General features: G+C 49.5%; 1 protein-coding gene across 2 annotated transcripts in view; it reads left to right on the forward strand.

Annotated features, from left to right (window-relative positions):
* Window positions 1-14,427, forward strand: part of LOC135921303 (multiple C2 and transmembrane domain-containing protein 1-like) — a 59,417-nt gene extending 44,990 nt beyond the window's left edge. Inside the window, exons 14-16 of one of the 2 annotated variants that reach the window (XM_065455624.1) lie at window positions 3,669-3,778; window positions 13,400-13,506; window positions 14,101-14,427. In XM_065455624.1, the coding sequence (XP_065311696.1) occupies window positions 3,669-3,778; window positions 13,400-13,506; window positions 14,101-14,208 (325 nt within the window). In that variant the 3' untranslated portion in view covers window positions 14,209-14,427. The remainder of the gene's footprint in view (window positions 1-3,668; window positions 3,779-13,399; window positions 13,507-14,100) is intronic. The other variant, XM_065455625.1, reaches the window with a different exon arrangement.
* Window positions 14,428-17,486: the final 3,059 nt, after the last annotated feature.

Here is a 17,486-nt window from a genome sequence, read left to right on the forward strand (position 1 = left end):
CGCCCGCGCACTGCTATCTCATTGCGCGCGTGCGCGTAGTCACGTGGTATCACTCCTATTTCGCGGGTTTGCTCTCTTCGGCTGAAAAAAAAAATGAACACGCGATATGTACAGGCGCTCCCAGAATAATTCGGAACGCCACACACGCGGCCGCTCGCCGGCGGAGCGCACCCGTGGAAGAAGTAGTACCATGGTCTGCGCGTGCGCGGTCTCCCTAGCAAGCAAGGTTGGCTCCCTAGTGCATCTAGTTTGTGTTGCCTTGCTCCAGAACGGTAGCCCTAGGTGCCTCTTAACGCTTTGTCAAGGGGGGCTGGGCCGGTGGTGTCTGTGACAAGCTGGGTCTGCGCATGCACTCGAGTTGGAGCGTGAGCGCTCGTGTCTGCATGTTCGCGTGCTTGGCCCTTTTTTTTTTCATTTTTCGTGGGGGCTGTATTTATCATTTGCTAAAAATATTTATGGTAGGTTACCGTGACTGGCACTGGCAAAGGGCGGCGCTTTCGTCTGATGCAACCGTGATGATATCGGCGGCTCGATTGATAAGGGGATACGAACATATTTAAACAACGACAATTACGCGAATTCCGCCCTATTCCAATCGAGGCAACATGCCGAAAAGAGTGCCGATGAATGTGCGGAGAAATATAGTTAAGCTCAGTTCCCAAGGTATACCTCAACGTGAGATATGCCGCCTCACAGGAAAGTCTATAAGTGCGGTCAACCGAATAATCCAAGCCTACAGGGATGAAGATGGCCGACTCAAAGATGCAGCACGATCGGGACGACACCGATGCACGTCGGAAGAGTCCGATCTTCTTATTGTTGCTGCAGCCGTTGCTGATCCTTTTCAGAGCGCCCGCCAGATCAAGACAGCCCTCAACCTGCAAGCCAGTGAGGAAACAATTAGAAGGCGCATGCGAGAGGCTGGTCTCCGTGGATTTGTCGCGGCACAAAAGCCACACCTTACGGAGCACCAAAAACGCCTGCGCCTTGAGTTTTGCAGGCGTATGAGCGCTGGACGACTGAAGAATGGAAGGAAATAATATTTTCAGATGAATCGACGTTTTCATCTAGATGGGACCAAGAGCGCCGCTGTATGGAGACCATATAACTGCAGGTATTTTCATTTTCTTTCTGATCTTTTAAGCACAAATTCTTCGGACGCGCAAAAGGTATTTCATCTGAAAAGACCATTATCTATTCCCTTCTTTTCGTGCAGATACGAGCCTGGGTATGTTTCGGAGATCCACAGCAGCGGCCGCTGTACTGTCAACGTTTGGGGAGCAATTAGCAAAGAGGGCCTCGGTCCGCTAATCCGACTGTCCCCATCGTCCACAGCTGAAGCTTACAGTGACATTCTGGACTACCACCTATTGCCATACGCGCTGGACGGGTGATATAAAGATGGCTGCTACTTCTTCCAGCAAGACCTGAGCCCGATGCACACCGCCAGAGCTGTGGCAAAACTTCTTCAAGAACGTGGGGTTCGCGTTCTTGACTGGCCTCCGAAAGATGCAGACTTCAATGTTATGGAGAACGTGTGGGGCATGATGAAAGAAAGCTTATCCAAGCTGAATCTGGGAGGGGCCAGTGCCGACGAGCTCTGGCTCGCCATAACGCGCGAGTGGAAGCGCCTTGGTGAGAGGAGGGACTTCGTCGATGCGCTCTACGAGTCAATTCCACGCCGCGTACAAGCTGCGCTTGGTGTGGACGGCGCATTCGGGAGACATTGATAGCCCAACACGCCAATCGCTTTAGACGAAACAGTTACGTTTCGATTCTTTTTTTTTTTACTGTGGAAAAAATAAACCCCGTGTTCTTCCTATTATTTAGATTTACTATGTTCTCCTTACTACTTTTCTGCATTCATCTCACACAGCCTACCCTGGATTATCATTGTATATTTCCTCTGAGCAAAAAAAAAATCTGTATCTTCGCCAACAAACGCCGACTCGCGATCAATACGTAAGGATACTCGCTACCAGTGGTCCAGATTCCGTGATTGATTGGCGCACAATATATACGAACCACGTAACGGGGTGCGTCAATAAATGAGTAGAGTCGTGAAGAGTTCATTAGAGTGACCTTTGCATGAAGTGACTAAATTGGCCTTGATTGACATAAATTGGCCTTGATGAATGTGCGGCGTTATATCATTTTATGAACTCTTTTATTGCCACTATCGCAGACACACCCGTTAAGAGGGGTCATGTAATAGTGGAAATTGTCCTCGTATTGCGAAGCTAGTAGTAACACGGGTAGTGAGATATTTTACTAAGAGCTAATACTTCGCAGGACAGGCTAACACGGTGGAAAAATAAGGCAGCTTTGCCGTTGTAGCCAAGCCGCCCCACTAGCACGTAATCACGCAAAGCATTGCTATCTCCCAGACGGGATGCAGACCATGGAGAGAATGCGCTGCAAGGAATGCAGGAGCCTTTATTTGTAGATAACGGTGCATGCATGCTGTGCTACAGACATTCATTCGCCCAGCCCCCATTGCACAACGCTAAAGGGCACCTAGCGCTACCTTCTTGGAGCAAGGCAACGCCAATCTAGATGCACTAGGGAGCGAAACTTGCTCGCTAGGGTGACCGCGCATGCGCAAATCTTGCCTGTATTTATCCGCCGGCGCGCTCCGCCGACGAGCAGCTGCGCGTCCAGCGTTCTGAATTATTCTGGGAGCACCTGTACCTTGCCGGAAACCTGTCATTTTCACTTCGTGTGATTCTAAACTACTCTCTCTAGATGGCATCGTGACGGTTCGAACAATTAAAAAAATTGGCTAGTACCTTAATTAAATGGGTGACAGCTAAAGACTTCGAACAACATGCACTTGGTCTTATTCGCGCAGAATGTTCCGTCCTTTCTGAAAGCTTCGTGCATGATATATAGCTGCATAGAGAGATACAAGCTGTAGTGATATGCTGAAGATGTTGCCTGGCTGAATTATATATGGCCGGGAGATCCTGCAGAACCTGCATGCGACTTCGTGCTCTGCAGCACAACGACATAACTGTAGTGCTACCGGGCCAGGGTAGCCGATACTGCAAAACCACCACACGAATCGAAACATTATAAACCGAGGAAAACGTTTCGCTTGTGCATTCCTAAGCTTTGGGAATGGTAGCTTTGCATTTGTCCAAGTATTTAACCCTTCAATTTCCCGATCTCGTCTGTGTATTCGCGTATTTGAGGTACCCGTTTACAAACTTCACGACAGCTTGCGTTGTACTGCGTTGCAGACCGCAGTGCGTACGACGAACTAAAACCTGCTAACAGGTAATTGCACGCGTTCTGGACCTTGTGCGCAATTTATATGGGAACTCCGGCTGAATGATCTGTATGTGATGCATATAAAGTTTTACATGATTTAGTAACCGTGTTGTTAAAACATATTAGCACGAAATTCGCCATTATACATACATACATACATACATACATACATACATACATACATACATACATACATACATACATACATACATACATACATACATACATACATACATACATACATACATACATACATACATACATACATACATACATACATACATACATACATACATACATACATACATACATACCTACGTACGTACGTACGTACGTACGTACGTACATGTGTGTTCGACCCGCGTTGTACTGTTTTGTTTACCCTTTTCCCTCAGCACGTTGGTGTTCGCCGACCCGTTCGTCTCGAGGATGTTCCTCGCAATCCTGCTCGGCGCCGGCTTCTTGGCCTACATTGTTCCCGCGCGCTACTGGATCCTCCTTATCGGTGAGATGACACTCCCACTCCAGTCCTCGTTCAGCGTGGGCTACGATATTGTACTATATATATATATATATATAGATAGATATATATAGTTGTGCACTCCCAGCTCACCTCTTAAAAATATCTCAAGCGCCGCCATTTTAAATGCAAAGCATTTCTTCGCCCAGTCGGAGCCAAGGTCAAATGCGAGGCCCTCCGAGGTCACCGAGTTTGTCGCCGATGGGCGCGCTACCCCCACGGACCCGCTCGCTGGCGGCTGCGGGCTCGGCCAGCGCCTCCCAGGTAGCAGGCCTAGCGCGGCGTGACGACAGCGGTGACGTCAAATTCACCGCGGCTTACTCGGGAGCGTCCCTATTAGATTCTGCGGCAGTCGGGCAAGGTAGCACTACGCCACGGATCGAAGTGCACCGGTGTAGGGGTTGGAGGACGGACTTCGGGATGAAAAACCAAAACTTGGGAGGGATTTATTCTACATTATATACAAGAGAGGGGTGAGCGTCAAGTACCAGACGTACAGACATTACGGGCCGGCAGCAACTCGGACGCTGCGGCCCGCGGCAAGAAGTTCGAGAGAGGTGAATCAGGGAATCAGGGCATATCCCAGAATGCTCAGGTCTCTCTGGAAGGCTTCTTATAAACCCTTCGCGCACTGTAAGTCACGTCATGTTTGACCAATAGGAGAGTCCGCTCCGATGACGCCACTTTCAGCCAATGGTAGGCGCCCGTGTCGCGGTGTCACACCTGGCGGCTTTCTGCGGTCTTGCCTCGCAGTCTGGCAATGCACTTCGAACGAGGAGAAGGGGAGGGCTGCTCATGCTCCATTGTCGGAGGCCCACCTGCTAATCCCGGCGGCGCACTTGTTGCCTTAAACTTGTTTGCTCGGCCGCTTCTCTGGAATGCACTTTCCTGCTTCTGCATTCCTCAATTAGCTGTGCTGCCATCCGATGTGGTCTGGGGAACTCGAAGTAATCGCAGGAAACAGCTCCATATCTAACAGCTCGTCCTCGCCCCGGTTGTTCTGAATGGCCGGTGAACTCAATTCGCTGGCCATGAGGAACGCTGATAGAAGCTGCAGGGTACTGGAGTCGAGCCACGTTTGACGAACTTCGGGATCCTTGGCCCTGGAGAACAGACGTCAAACAAACAAAACAACACAGCGCTGCCCCACGTGTAAGCGCAGGCTCTTCACCCCTGACTCGCCAGGCTATTACTGAGTCAAAATCAACCCTGATCTTTTAGTTCCCCAATTTTGACTAAACAGTTGTAACCACCCTTCCAAACAGCTATGCATTTCTCCTCGATTGCCGACAAGACCAGATTACTATTGTTGTTGCAAAACAAAAGGGTCGTTGACGATGCAAACAACAAATGAAAACAGCCGAACATAACTTAAGTGGCCTAACTACACGAACAGCATGTTTCCAATCTATCGCAGTGGCGTACTTATCGCACGTAATGGTGCCACTGGACAATCTGGTCAACCTCACAAGTACGTAATCACAAGCGCACTAGCCTTGTGGTCACTAAACAAAACGCGTACTTGCGTTGCAGGCAAACTTTTCATTTACGCTTACTCACGTTTCTTCCCTGAAAGTCCTACAGGACACGTGACGTAAACGAACAATTAAACTCGCGGGACTTACACACTCCGCAGAACTCTTAAAATGATGAGTCTTCTACTAACTCTTTCCACGCACGCTCACTAAAGAAGTCAGAATACGGCTGCCCTCCTCACACACTAGCAACCCAGTCATAAAGTCTGCTTCCTTCCGTCCACACAGGACACGCGCTAAAGGAACTAAAAACGCTTCTCCGTGCAAATCATGCACTCACTTAAAAACTACGCGCTTAACCTTAGAAAATTCAAAACACTTAAAAAGAAAGAAGGTTATATAACACACGCGCTTTACCATAGGCCTTTCGACAATAACCTTGACCTTCAGGTTACTCACACACACAAAAAAAGGCCTATCTACTTATTAATGAGCATCTCGCGAGACTACATGTTTACTTAAAACGCATCTTTCAAATCTCGAGCTTCTCAAACGAAAACACAAACAAAGCTCATACCTTTACATATTGAAAGAAAACCTAGTCTCAAATCGCGAAATTTTCCGATGCTCAAAAATAAAACAAGACACTTCATTTCAACGGAAGCGCTCCAGGCCTCCTTTTCCAAACGCTTCCGTCTGACTCATACTTTGAGTCGAACGCGGGGTGGACGTGGTCTGAAAGCTACTCTGGCTGCCGAGAGACAACAAAAGGGCTGATTCACTATCAGCTCCCCCAAGACGTTACGGTCTACTGCCAATTTGCGTCCCCGCGCCCCGCTTTCAACACGAACTCGATTGACCGCGTCGCTACTCCCCACCTGGTCTCGTCCTGCCACCTTGCGTTTCTTCGAACTGCACGCTGAGCTATGAAAAGAACTACGGAACGACGAGGAGATTAACAGCCTCGTGCCCTCTGTCCGCGTCCGTGCAGAACATTCTTCGCGGTCCCCCTTTGACCGGTGGCTCGAACGTTCTGGATGCGTCAACATCGTCCTAGACGACCGCACCTTTTTCCTCGCGCCCTGCCCTTTCGGGTTTCTCGCCAACTTTGGCGGCGCTACAAAAGTTACCGTGTTTCGGTCTTTACCGCGCTTCTTTTTACGGCGCTTTCTCTTTGCACTCGCTTTCATGTCGCCTCGTGCCTCGTGCTGGCCGGTACACATTTCGTCGGCCCGGATCGGTCTCTTACCCGCACAGTCTGAGTGATTTACATTTAAATCTACACTCTCTTTGCCTCGACTGGCGGACAGCTCAACCGACTCTGGCACAATGCAGCAGGCTTTACTCGAGTAAGACAACTCGCACTCTTGCGAACTGCCCTCTACTACATTGCCCAGCTCACGCTGTGAATCGGCACACAGCCCGTCGGTATCGATCGCTGTCTCACGCGCACAGTCCGAATGATTAATAAGTGAATCATCCCTCTCTAGGCTACCTAGACTGGCGGAGAGCCGCACCGATCCCTGAACAATGCAGTTGTATTCTCTTGAGCTACACAGCTCGCAATCCTGAGAATTACCCTCAACTGCATCGCTCAGCTCGCACTTCACTTCTGCACGCACATCTGGCTCTACATGGGTGCTCGCTTCTGTCGGGTCAGAAGTACCCTTTTCTTCGCTAGCAACCTCGCTAACATTACCAGCGACGAACACACGTGGTGACTGTGCCAAATTGTTCGCAGCTGGCCTAGCTGTCTCTACAGTCATCTGTTGGCACAGCACCTCGTCGCTCTCCTTGCGGCCTTTAACGGCCTCTGTTGCCACTAAGGCATCGTTAGCAGCTAGCCTTTTCCCTTCACTTATCAATCGGCAGCCAATCTCACAGGCACTACTCTTTTCGTCGGCTTCTGGCGAAAATCTGCTAGATGCTTCCTCATTCTTTCGCTCTGTACTATCTACAGAATTCTCAGACAGCCGTTGTCTCTGTGCCATTAACTGATCACAATACTGTATTTCTTTGATCAGTGCTGCCTTCTCTCTCTCAAACTTTTCCTCTCGCTCACGTTCGCGTTCATTCTCACGTCCGTGACGCTCCCACCTAAGAGTAAGTTCTTGAAGCTCCTGCTTCCGTTCATTCTCGCGTTTTTCACGCTGACGCTCACTCCTAAGCTCACGACGCTCTCGCAAACGTACACGACGCTCTCGCTCCCGTGGCTCCTGTATCACCTCCCAAGCAAGCTCAATGCTTTTCTCATCATTGCCACTATCGTTAATCGCCTTTATGATAGCTGGCGTTTTCATCCGTTCGTCCGCCTCAACTCCCAAATCGTCGCACACCAACAACAAGTCCAACCTCGTCAACCTTCTAAGATCCATGGCAGCTGCCCCGACAGGTGGTTAAAACTGTTTTCCTTAATTAATTTGTGCAAACACACAATGCAACAAATTCCCGATTCCCAGAACTATCAAAATTGAACACACAACCTTTGAGTCTGGCGAATCATAAGGAAAAAAACCACGCGCTCACTTACGGTTGCAGCACCCTGCCATCCGGTTCATTTGTCCGATGTTACCGGTTCCTCCGGACTCCCTGGGTCGAAGGCTCGCTCCTTCTTCGCTACTCCCAGTTTCTTCGGACCTCTTTCGACGAAGGCTTTCTCTTCTTCGCTCTTCCCGGTTCCTTAGGATCTCTCTTCACGAAGGTTTATCCGTAGCGCTGCCACCAGCTGATGCATTCGGAGGCGATCCTACCGCTGCCAACCAGATGTAGGGGTTGGAGGACGGACTTCGGGATGAAAACCACAAAACTCGGGAGGGTTTATTTTACATTATATACAAGAGAGGGGTGAGCGTCAAGTACCAGACGTACAGACATTACGGGCCGGCAGCAACTCGGACGCTGCGGCCCGCGGCAAGAAGTTCGAGAGAGGTGAATCAGGGAATCAGGGCATATCCCAGAATGCTCAGGTCTCTCTGGAAGGCTTCTTATAAACCCTTCGCGCACTGTAAGTCACGTCATGTTTGACCAATAGGAGAGTCCGCTCCGATGACGCCACTTTCAGCCAATGGTAGGCGCCCGTGTCGCGGTGTCACACCTGGCGGCTTTCTGCGGTCTTGCCTCGCAGACTGGCAATGCACTTCGAACGAGGAGAAGGGGAGGGCTGCTCATGCTCCATTGTCGGAGGCCCACCTGCTAATCCCGGCGGCGCACTTGTTGCCTTAAACTTGTTTGCTCGGCCGCTTCTCTGGAATGCACTTTCCTGCTTCTGCATTCCTCAATTAGCTGTGCTGCCATCCGATGTGGTCTGGGGAACTCGAAGTAATCGCAGGAAACAGCTCCATATCTAACACCGGCCTCGCGCTACCGAGGCGGCGTTGGCTCGGCCCTCCTTTCTCACGCGCCCTCTCCCGCACCGCTGCTGGCTTGGCACCTCCTCTCCTTGCTCCACGTGGCTCGGTTGCGCTAGCTGAGCTACGTTGCGCGTAACCCACGATTTTTGCGTGAATTGCGCACGTTGGTACCTTTAAGTTCGCAGTCTGAACTAGACGCACACGCTTGTTGAGCCTCCGCTTACGCATGTTACGAAAAATCGGCGCCTTACGAAAGTAGTCTGAACATAGCATAAGCCTGTACTTGCAGGTTCAACTATGATCCCCCGAAAGTATCGAGCGGAAGCGCAGCGTAAAAGTGCAGGGGCGCTGCAGATAGAGGTATATGCGTAGCGAACTGAAGTGGCGAACTGCCTCTGGTTCCGCTCGTACGTCGTCGGGGTGTCATGGCCTGTGCATATGGCGGTCATCGAGTGAGTGTTTCCCCGGGAGTACGCGAGTTCGTTCGGACTTTGAGCCACCTGCAAGGGAGAAGTGCTTCGTGTCGACTGAGATAATCATCGAGGATGGTTTTTGCCGTAATTTTTTTAATAACCACTTCTTGAACTCTCCAGAACCTTTATCTATGTACTAGTACTAAAAACATATGCAAACGTTATATGCTCACACGTCACTGCTTTATCTTTTTTTTGTTGTTGCCTACTCCCGCCCTCTGCTTTGCTTTCCAGTTCCAGATAAGCCGAAGACTTGAATCTGGCCATCACGGATTACAAACGACGCCCAGAGAACACGACAGACAAATAGAGAGGCATCCTTGTTGTCGCAATGATGTCTCCCTGTTTATCCCTCGTGATTTCCGGCGCCGATTTCAAGCCATATAACAAAACATCGAGTGCAACAATACGTTTTGCCAACTGTCACAATTAATCTCTACTTTTCAACGTTTTCACCTACCTTACACAGCCCTAACCTTACTCTAGGAAGCTATATATAATCTGCTAAGGAAACCAACTGTAGCCCCGACGAAGACAAGTAACCTTGTGGAAATGTTGGCTCAGTGCCAAGGCTTCCCATAATCGCCTATAGTGTAAGGATCAATTCAAGCCGCCATCCTGCGATCACTTAATGTGATTGCTTTGTCTAGCCTGGACTGCGTAGTGCCGTAACTGGACATTCGTTCCTTAAGCAAATGGAGGAGGACGACAGAGTTCACTTTTTTGGTGCAGTTGTGTTAAACTTTATTGTTTTTCACCACAACCCCATCATAGCGATAGCATTTCGACCTTGCCACTCCACACAAGTGCCAGTATTACGTGAATAGCTTAAACCAGCGAGGTGGTGACACGTAACAGCTTGTTAAAGGGACACTAACGGCAAATGTCAAGTCGTGGCTTGCTCGCTTGCCCCCCCCCCCCCCCTCCGCCCTCCCGCCCCACATACACACCTATGTAATACCCTCTTCCGGAGGGCCTTTAGGGGTCTTTTCAATATACATAAAGCTAAAGTGATAGATTAGTGCTCGAGAATCTCTAAGGCGTCAATGTTATCGCGAACGGAGCCTTAATAACAGAGAAATTGAGTTAAATGCATGACATGATTAGAGACTCCACCGGGACATTCAAGTAAGTACTTGCCCGATGACGAAAGCATTCGTCAGTTAAATTCTGTCACTAGCACTCAACTACTCGTTGCAAGAAACATCCTTGTATTCTATTATAAGACGAAATAAAATGTTACTTGTCCAGTTCTATTTCATATTTAAGAAAAAGAACTCATTGAAATTACCCCTGACGACGACGCGGGCGATCGAAAGGTTTGTTTTTACTCGACTTCACACCGCCCACGCTTTCGCGTTTCAGTTGTTTCGTTATCGCGTAGTCCTGCGCTGGCTTTGCTGTCTCGCGAAACTCGCACAAACTGCAAGTAGCAGAGAATTCAACTTCCACGTGGTGTCGCGGGATGCCCGAACGGACTACGCCACTTGACCAAAAAGCAGCTGCAGCGGCGAATCCACCGCTCTGTCTTGGCTCGGTACCGCCCTCTGTCGGGCGCCGTTTTACTACCGACGGCAGCAAACGGTGGTGATGGCTTATGCAACGTCACTACTCCCCCCGGTTGGATGGCGGGAGATTTGAATTTCGAAATAGGTTTTCGGACCCTCCAGACGAAATTTTCTCGTTAATTAATTCTTTTCTTGGCACGAAACAAGCGTTGCGAGGTTTCTGGAATTATAGTTAAGTAGTCCACGTCGACTTATTATTTGCGTTTGGTGTCCCTTTAAGGTTTAAATTCAAAAATGAAGACGTGACACCGTGTCGAGTACTTGTCCTGATACACGTATTTTGTCACGCCGACGGGACTATATATATACCATTGTATACATATATACCATTGTATATATATACACCACTTTGTATACACACTATACTATATGCCATACTTTACATATCTACCACCACATATTGACCCTTTTCGCGACGATCCCATAGGCGCTGCCATGTTTGATCACGTGGTGACGCATCCATTACTTGCCTCAACTGTCACCGTTGCCTCCGCGTTTACAATGGGTGTGTAAGCAAACCTCTGTTTCGGGAGATATCGTAGACGGTGACTGGGTGAACGAAACGCAGCTCTGGCCACAGCTTCAGAGAACATGCACAAGCGCTTTCAGTGCTGATTAAGCCATGTCCAAACGCCGCGAGCAGCGTATATCGTGCTTGTTCTAAAAGCGGGGCGAAATATGTATTCCAAGCCACCCAAACTTTCCGCTCATGAAATGAATCAGGATTAGTGTGTTTTGCTCTTCGTTCTTTATTGGCAAATATTTTGAAGCAGCGGCTTGTCACATTTATGACTTCTTCAGTGCGGTCACTACCTGATTATTTTCTGCTTAATCAATCGCGTGTGTGCTCACTTCCAATAGATTTGTTCTTGCTGCGAGCAGGGCTTTAAACGTAGCTGTTTTGTACCTTGTAATACCTTGTAGTAAAGATGTATTATCGCCACTAACTCGCTTACTCTTTCGACCGTCACGAAACGTTCAGCTTCGACCATTCGTGCGCTATCGGTGTAGTCCGTCATTTATTGAGCGTATATGGCGCGCATATATCGAAGTGTGCGCCCATTCACTCATTGACACGTTGGCGATAGAGCGGGCGTAAGATTCCGTGCCAGTTGAGTGTAGGTTTGTCTAGATACAGTGCGCCAAACGTACTATGACAGGAAGCGGCTCCCTTTTTCCTTGTTGAACGAGCGGTAACTTACTCTTGCCGATGTTCAGGGGCTGAAGCACTTTCTTAGGAGGTTAGCGATACGACGTAGGCGAATGAGCAAATTTGTGTATCCTCGAGGAAAGCCGCGTACATCTAGAAATGCCGGTAACACGTACGGACAGTTGCAGCAACGGTCCGAGAACTTGGCTACACGGGCTCATTCCATTCCTTAATGTGCGAGTCACTATTTTTGCAGCCAGCTGCTGCACACGTCTTCAATGCGTATGTATCCGCAAACATCGGACATGAGCAAATTAACCCAAAAGCAGAAGCCCCCCCCCCAAAAAAAAAAAAACACAAAACAAATCGCCGCGAACGCCTATCGCATGAGCCAAACGCCTTCCAAGAAAGTCGGTTCCTTTTCAGATAATGGCGCAGAAGGCTTGCTGACATGCGTACTCCTCCCGTTGCATCACATCCTTGCGCATAGACATTACCACGGTGTGTTCCACCACATACACAGCCGCATCTATTACAATGTGTAGCCAAAAAGTTGATTTTCTTGTTCCGTGCGTTGTTGGCATGTTCCCGAAGGCGGTCATATATGTTCCTGGAGGTGCCATTATCTGAAAAGGAACTGACTTTCTTGGCAGATGTTGGCTCTTGCGATAGGCGTTTCTGTTTTCGGAGCTCCTCTTTTGGGGTTAATTTGCTCACGTCGCATGTTCTATCTTTTTTTTTAATTTTTAGTGTTGTTTTCACATGATGCAGTTTTATCTCCCTTCTCTCGTGATACTGCTTTCTAGTAACATGTATATAATCATGTTTGTTTGTTTTTTCCCATTAAGCTCACTAGGAAGCGCTTGTCCCCGTTTCTTGTCGGTCCTGTCTTCCTTTGCTCTTTTACTCTTATCAGACTATATGGGATACCAACTAGCCCAAACTGCCACCCGTCTAAGTTATATGACAGGTATTGCGGCATACGCGCCTGCTTTTTCTTAACCGTAAAGGTGATTGACTGATTCGTAGGGTTTCAAGTCCCAAAGCGGCAGTATAACCACATGAGAGACGCCGTTTCGGATCCTTGAGGCAAGCTGCACGAAACAAAAGACGTAATACGACAGAAAGTATGGCGCATATATACAACGCTGTCTTTAGCACACCACTGCCCTCCTCGTCGTATTGATTTTCTTTTTTTTTTACTCCTCGTGAATTCTCGCAACCCGAAGTCATTTACAATCTACAATCTAATTTCGCCCATGTCGAAATGCGGTATAGCTGCGGTCTGCAGGGGATCGAACCCGCGCGACCTCGTGCTCGGCAGTACGACGCCATTGCCACCGATCCACCGCGGCATGCACCGCGGCACTGTCTGTTGCCGACCTCCACGGTTACCATGGTAACCGTGGAGGTCGGCAACAAACAGTGCGAGCGCGTATAGTTAATTAATCCCTCCCGCTGTGTCTCCATGGTCGTGCAGTATGGGCGAAAGTTTTCAAGCTCGTGGTTTATAAAAGAGGGCGGGGCGTTGTTTAACACAACTTGCAGTCTGTAGGATGACCTGTGACGTTGCGATCCATGACGGTGCAGGGCTCCGAAGGTTCGGACGCGGGTTTCTCAGGAGGTTCGGTGGTGCCAAGGAAAGCGGTTACGACCTGCTGCACCTGTTCAACAGGACACCCGACAACCTTGAAAAGGTGACCGTGTAACGTTGCAGAACATATACCGCCTTTTTCTCCCTAGCCATCCTTTTTTTTTTTTCGTCCAAGTCGCCCGTGACCGATAGCGTTGTTCCACCTCTTTTGGTAGACTTAAGGAAGCGGCAGAGCTCGAGAAATCGCAGTATCCTCGTAACTAACTAGAAGAGTCCGAACCCTTTTTATTTATTTATACTTTAGGCCTGATATTAGACGATATGCGAAATTGCGTATGCAGGCTTTCCCGCAAATCTCACTTGACCTAACCAATAACAAGGCCGCGTTCCCGCTAGCAGCGCTGTTAAAGCTGAAGCGTGACTTGTGAAGGCGTGAGCGGTGCGGGCAATGTATACGGTGGCAGGAATGACGTCACCACCAGCCCGCACGCTGACGCATTACGACTCTATAGCCTAAGGTCCACCATTCTTGTATAGGCCAAACAAAGTGCGTGGAGAAGCGTGCTTGCAGGTTTCTCGCGTCGTTTTTACTGTATTCCCTAATGCGGAAATATGGCGTCCCTTTTCTCTCATCCACGCGCCCTGTGCAAACTGTGCGCCGAACGCAACAATTTCCCTTCTCCCGCTTCCCTCGCAGGCACGGTACAGCACGCCCCTGCCCGATACGCACACGGTTCCGCGAGGTACGTTCGCGGCGAAGTCTACGTTCTCGCTGAAGTCGCTGCGACGCCTGCTGTTCTCGTGACCTTCTCCGGGCCAAGGACGTCGTCCCGCTAACGGCGGCGCGCGCAACTGCGGGACGTCAACATGGCGGCCGGGCGGGGCGCGTCGCCCGCCTCGGAAGAAGCCCGTGGTCGGGACAGTGCACCCCGCCGCGCGGGCAGACTGATGCGCCAATCGTGTGCCGCCTTCCCGCTGTGGCCTCGCAAGTTATGGCCAGAATATTAAGTGTTTCGTGCTTCGATTTGCTTCCGCCTTTCGTTTCTTTTGCCTATCTCTCCACGAAGAGACGACGTTCATTGCTGCATTTGGCACAGCGAGATCGACGCTCCCACGCGGCAGCTGTGAGAGCAGCCAGAAGTGGCTCAAAAATGTCGTTTACGACCGCACAGGTACAGACGCGCATTAACTCTGCTTGCCAGCCAACAGATTTCGACAATCGCAACATGCCATCTATCCGACGCACCGAGCGTCGTGCCGGAAGATCGCGTCGAACTTTTGTCTCGTTAGGCTATAGCGTCCACTACGTCTCGTATGTGCGGGATCGCTTTGTAACTCTAATGACTCTGTAACTCTGACACTCAGTCGCACCAACTTCGTGCAGTGCAGGTAATGAATGCTAAGGCTCGTGCCGGGCAATCAATAACGATGGCCGGCTGCGTGTTCCGCAGAAGGGAAGCGAGCTCGCCCATTATTCGGTACTAAACTATCCGTGAAGCTTGCACTCAGTCGGCGTCGCACCCAGATCGATCAGAAGAGGTCAGTGGGAGGAGACCTTCTGGTTCACTTTTCAGGTTGGCTGAATTAAGCGACCCAACGTTTTTTTTTTTTTAGGAATCTAAAAACGTTGGACGCGACCCACATAGCTTTCTCTTCATTGCTCGGCGTTTGTGCTGTTTAGACGTCCTTACAGTGCAGCGTTGACCGGACATGCACCGCACGCTTCGGCCGCCCGCAGACACTCGTCGTGCTGAGAAACAGGTCCCCGAAATGTGCAAAGCATGAAGTGGCTACCATTATATACCATGGCATTACGAGGTCCCTTCCAGTTCAGGCACCTTTGGTGGGCCAGCGTATAGAATTCATTACGTACAGCGCGCGAAGTGCGACCATGCAGTCTCTTTTTTTTTTCGGTGCCCGAGCGGAAATGACTGACCGTTCCACGTTGAATTAGGGGATGGGACGTTTGAGCACAAACCAAGGTGCTTTTGAATATGGCTTTCAGCGTAGCACTGCCATGTTGTAGCTCCCCCACTGCCTATTCTAGTAATATGTGGGACAACGTGGTTATCCTGTTTTGATATTACACTGTGTTGCGACGCCTGTTTCTCGAACCTCGACCGGCGTTACTATTGTGTAGCGTGGCGTTGTCGGCGGGCTGCAGGCGTCCGGTAGACTATGGCGACCAGGCAGGGATGAGACGATTTCTAGTGCGAAACTTGCACTGTTCATTCAATGGTTGGTGAAGGATAAGAAGAGAATGAATGAATTGAAAAAGTACGTTGCGGGGCCCCTTAAATAGGCCCACTAAGATCTTAGGCGGGATCTTGCTCACGTCAACGTCACGTGACATGCACTGGGTCCCCATCGTTGCTTTTCGGCTGCACCTTTTCTCCTGGGCGATGTTGCACATCCCCGTCGTTGCTTTGCGGCTGCTCCTTCTCCTGGGATATGTTTCACGTGCTTGCCTCCTCTGGTGGCAACCCGCGGAATTCGGTCGGGGATGGGCGGCTGATCCTTTCTCCAGAGTTGGACAGTTCGCGGAAAGTGCTCTCCTTGGTCGCACAGTTTGCGGAAAGTGTCCTCCCCTAGAGTCGCACAGTTTGTGAAAACGGTTCTGCCCCAGAGTCGCACACATATAAATGGACCTCTCATCACTGCGGCACGCCTGCCAGACCGGAAACCACTCGAGACAACCATAGCAAATTAGTAATCCATCCTCCGTTTCGACTAGGCATGGTCTTTGAGCATTCTTTTTGCCCGGGGTACTACACGCCAACCGTAACAACTGTCTGTGTTGACGCTTTTTCCGTTACAGCAGTGCAGACGGTGCCCTGATACGGTTTAAGATGTAGCCGTGCTTAGCAGTGCACTCTTTTCTTCAGAGGGACGCTGACGCACATTTTGACTCAAACTTAATGGCCTGGCAACCATGGGATATGTACCATTAGTATATAGTCTGTGTAACAACTCTCGTTGCCGGTGTGTACTGGACACCTTGCAGGGCTAATCTTCAGGCCTTAAGATAGGAAGCCTGCTACATTTGGTGGCGAGGACTTATGAAGTCACCATCTGTCGGAAGCGCCTCGCTTGCGTAGTATACATTGAGGGATAACTCAGCGCGCTCCTCATAGGTTTGGTTGCCGGCGCTCAATAAAAACACGCGGGAGCCCTTCTGGACATTTCTGTAAATAATCGCGAAGCGACGGAAGTTTTTGGTGTCAAAATAATAATCTTGGGCAAACAAAGCACAGAATGGTTTACAGACTCTATCGGTTTACCTAATACTTGCAGTGAACGTCCACTGCGCGCGGTCGCCACGTTGAAGCCCCCTCGAACCGGTTTTTTTTTTTTTTTAACATGAAAGGTAGGCAACCGCTGAGAGCAAACTATGCGAAATATGTTCTCGTAGGGGGCTGTCTGTGCAACGAAATGGAGCATAACAGAATAAAGCCTCAATGCAGCGATCGCACGGGTTCGCAGCGACCGACCACGCATCTGCATGCATGTTCGCGCACAATGCCTCGCTTTCGCTGCGAGCACGTTTTCGGACCGTGCCGTGTGCTTTAAGCCGCAGCATAAGAGCACTTGACCGTACGCAAGCGACCATTGTTGCGTGGACGCTATCAGAGTTGTTGAAAAATAATTTCGTTATAACTATGGACTTTGACGGCGACTTTTGATATACCGTTGGGACGATATTATTTTCTTTCTAAATTCTTGGACGTTTCAATATCATTATTTCTCAAGTTGCATATCGCACTGCATAGCACTGAATTATTAAAATGGCACAAATGTCGGTCTTTATATGCGCTGTACTGCTGCTACTGTGCGGGGTCAGAGACTTCTGTCAGGCACTGATTGTATTTTGTCACTGCATCTTCTTGAGATTTTATATAATTTCAGGGAATATATTCAAATAATTTTTGCTCCGCCATGGTGAACCATATGTGTAATTGATGATAACGTGTATGGCTGGTAATTATTAACTGTCAGACTCATTTACAGCTAGACTCTTTCTCTTAAAGGAACCGTGAAACGATTTTGTCGATTTTGTACAAACGTACCGAGCCATTAGGGTAA

Source organism: Dermacentor albipictus, chromosome 1 (assembly GCF_038994185.2).
Source record: "Dermacentor albipictus isolate Rhodes 1998 colony chromosome 1, USDA_Dalb.pri_finalv2, whole genome shotgun sequence".
Classification (NCBI taxonomy): domain Eukaryota; kingdom Metazoa; phylum Arthropoda; class Arachnida; order Ixodida; family Ixodidae; genus Dermacentor; species Dermacentor albipictus.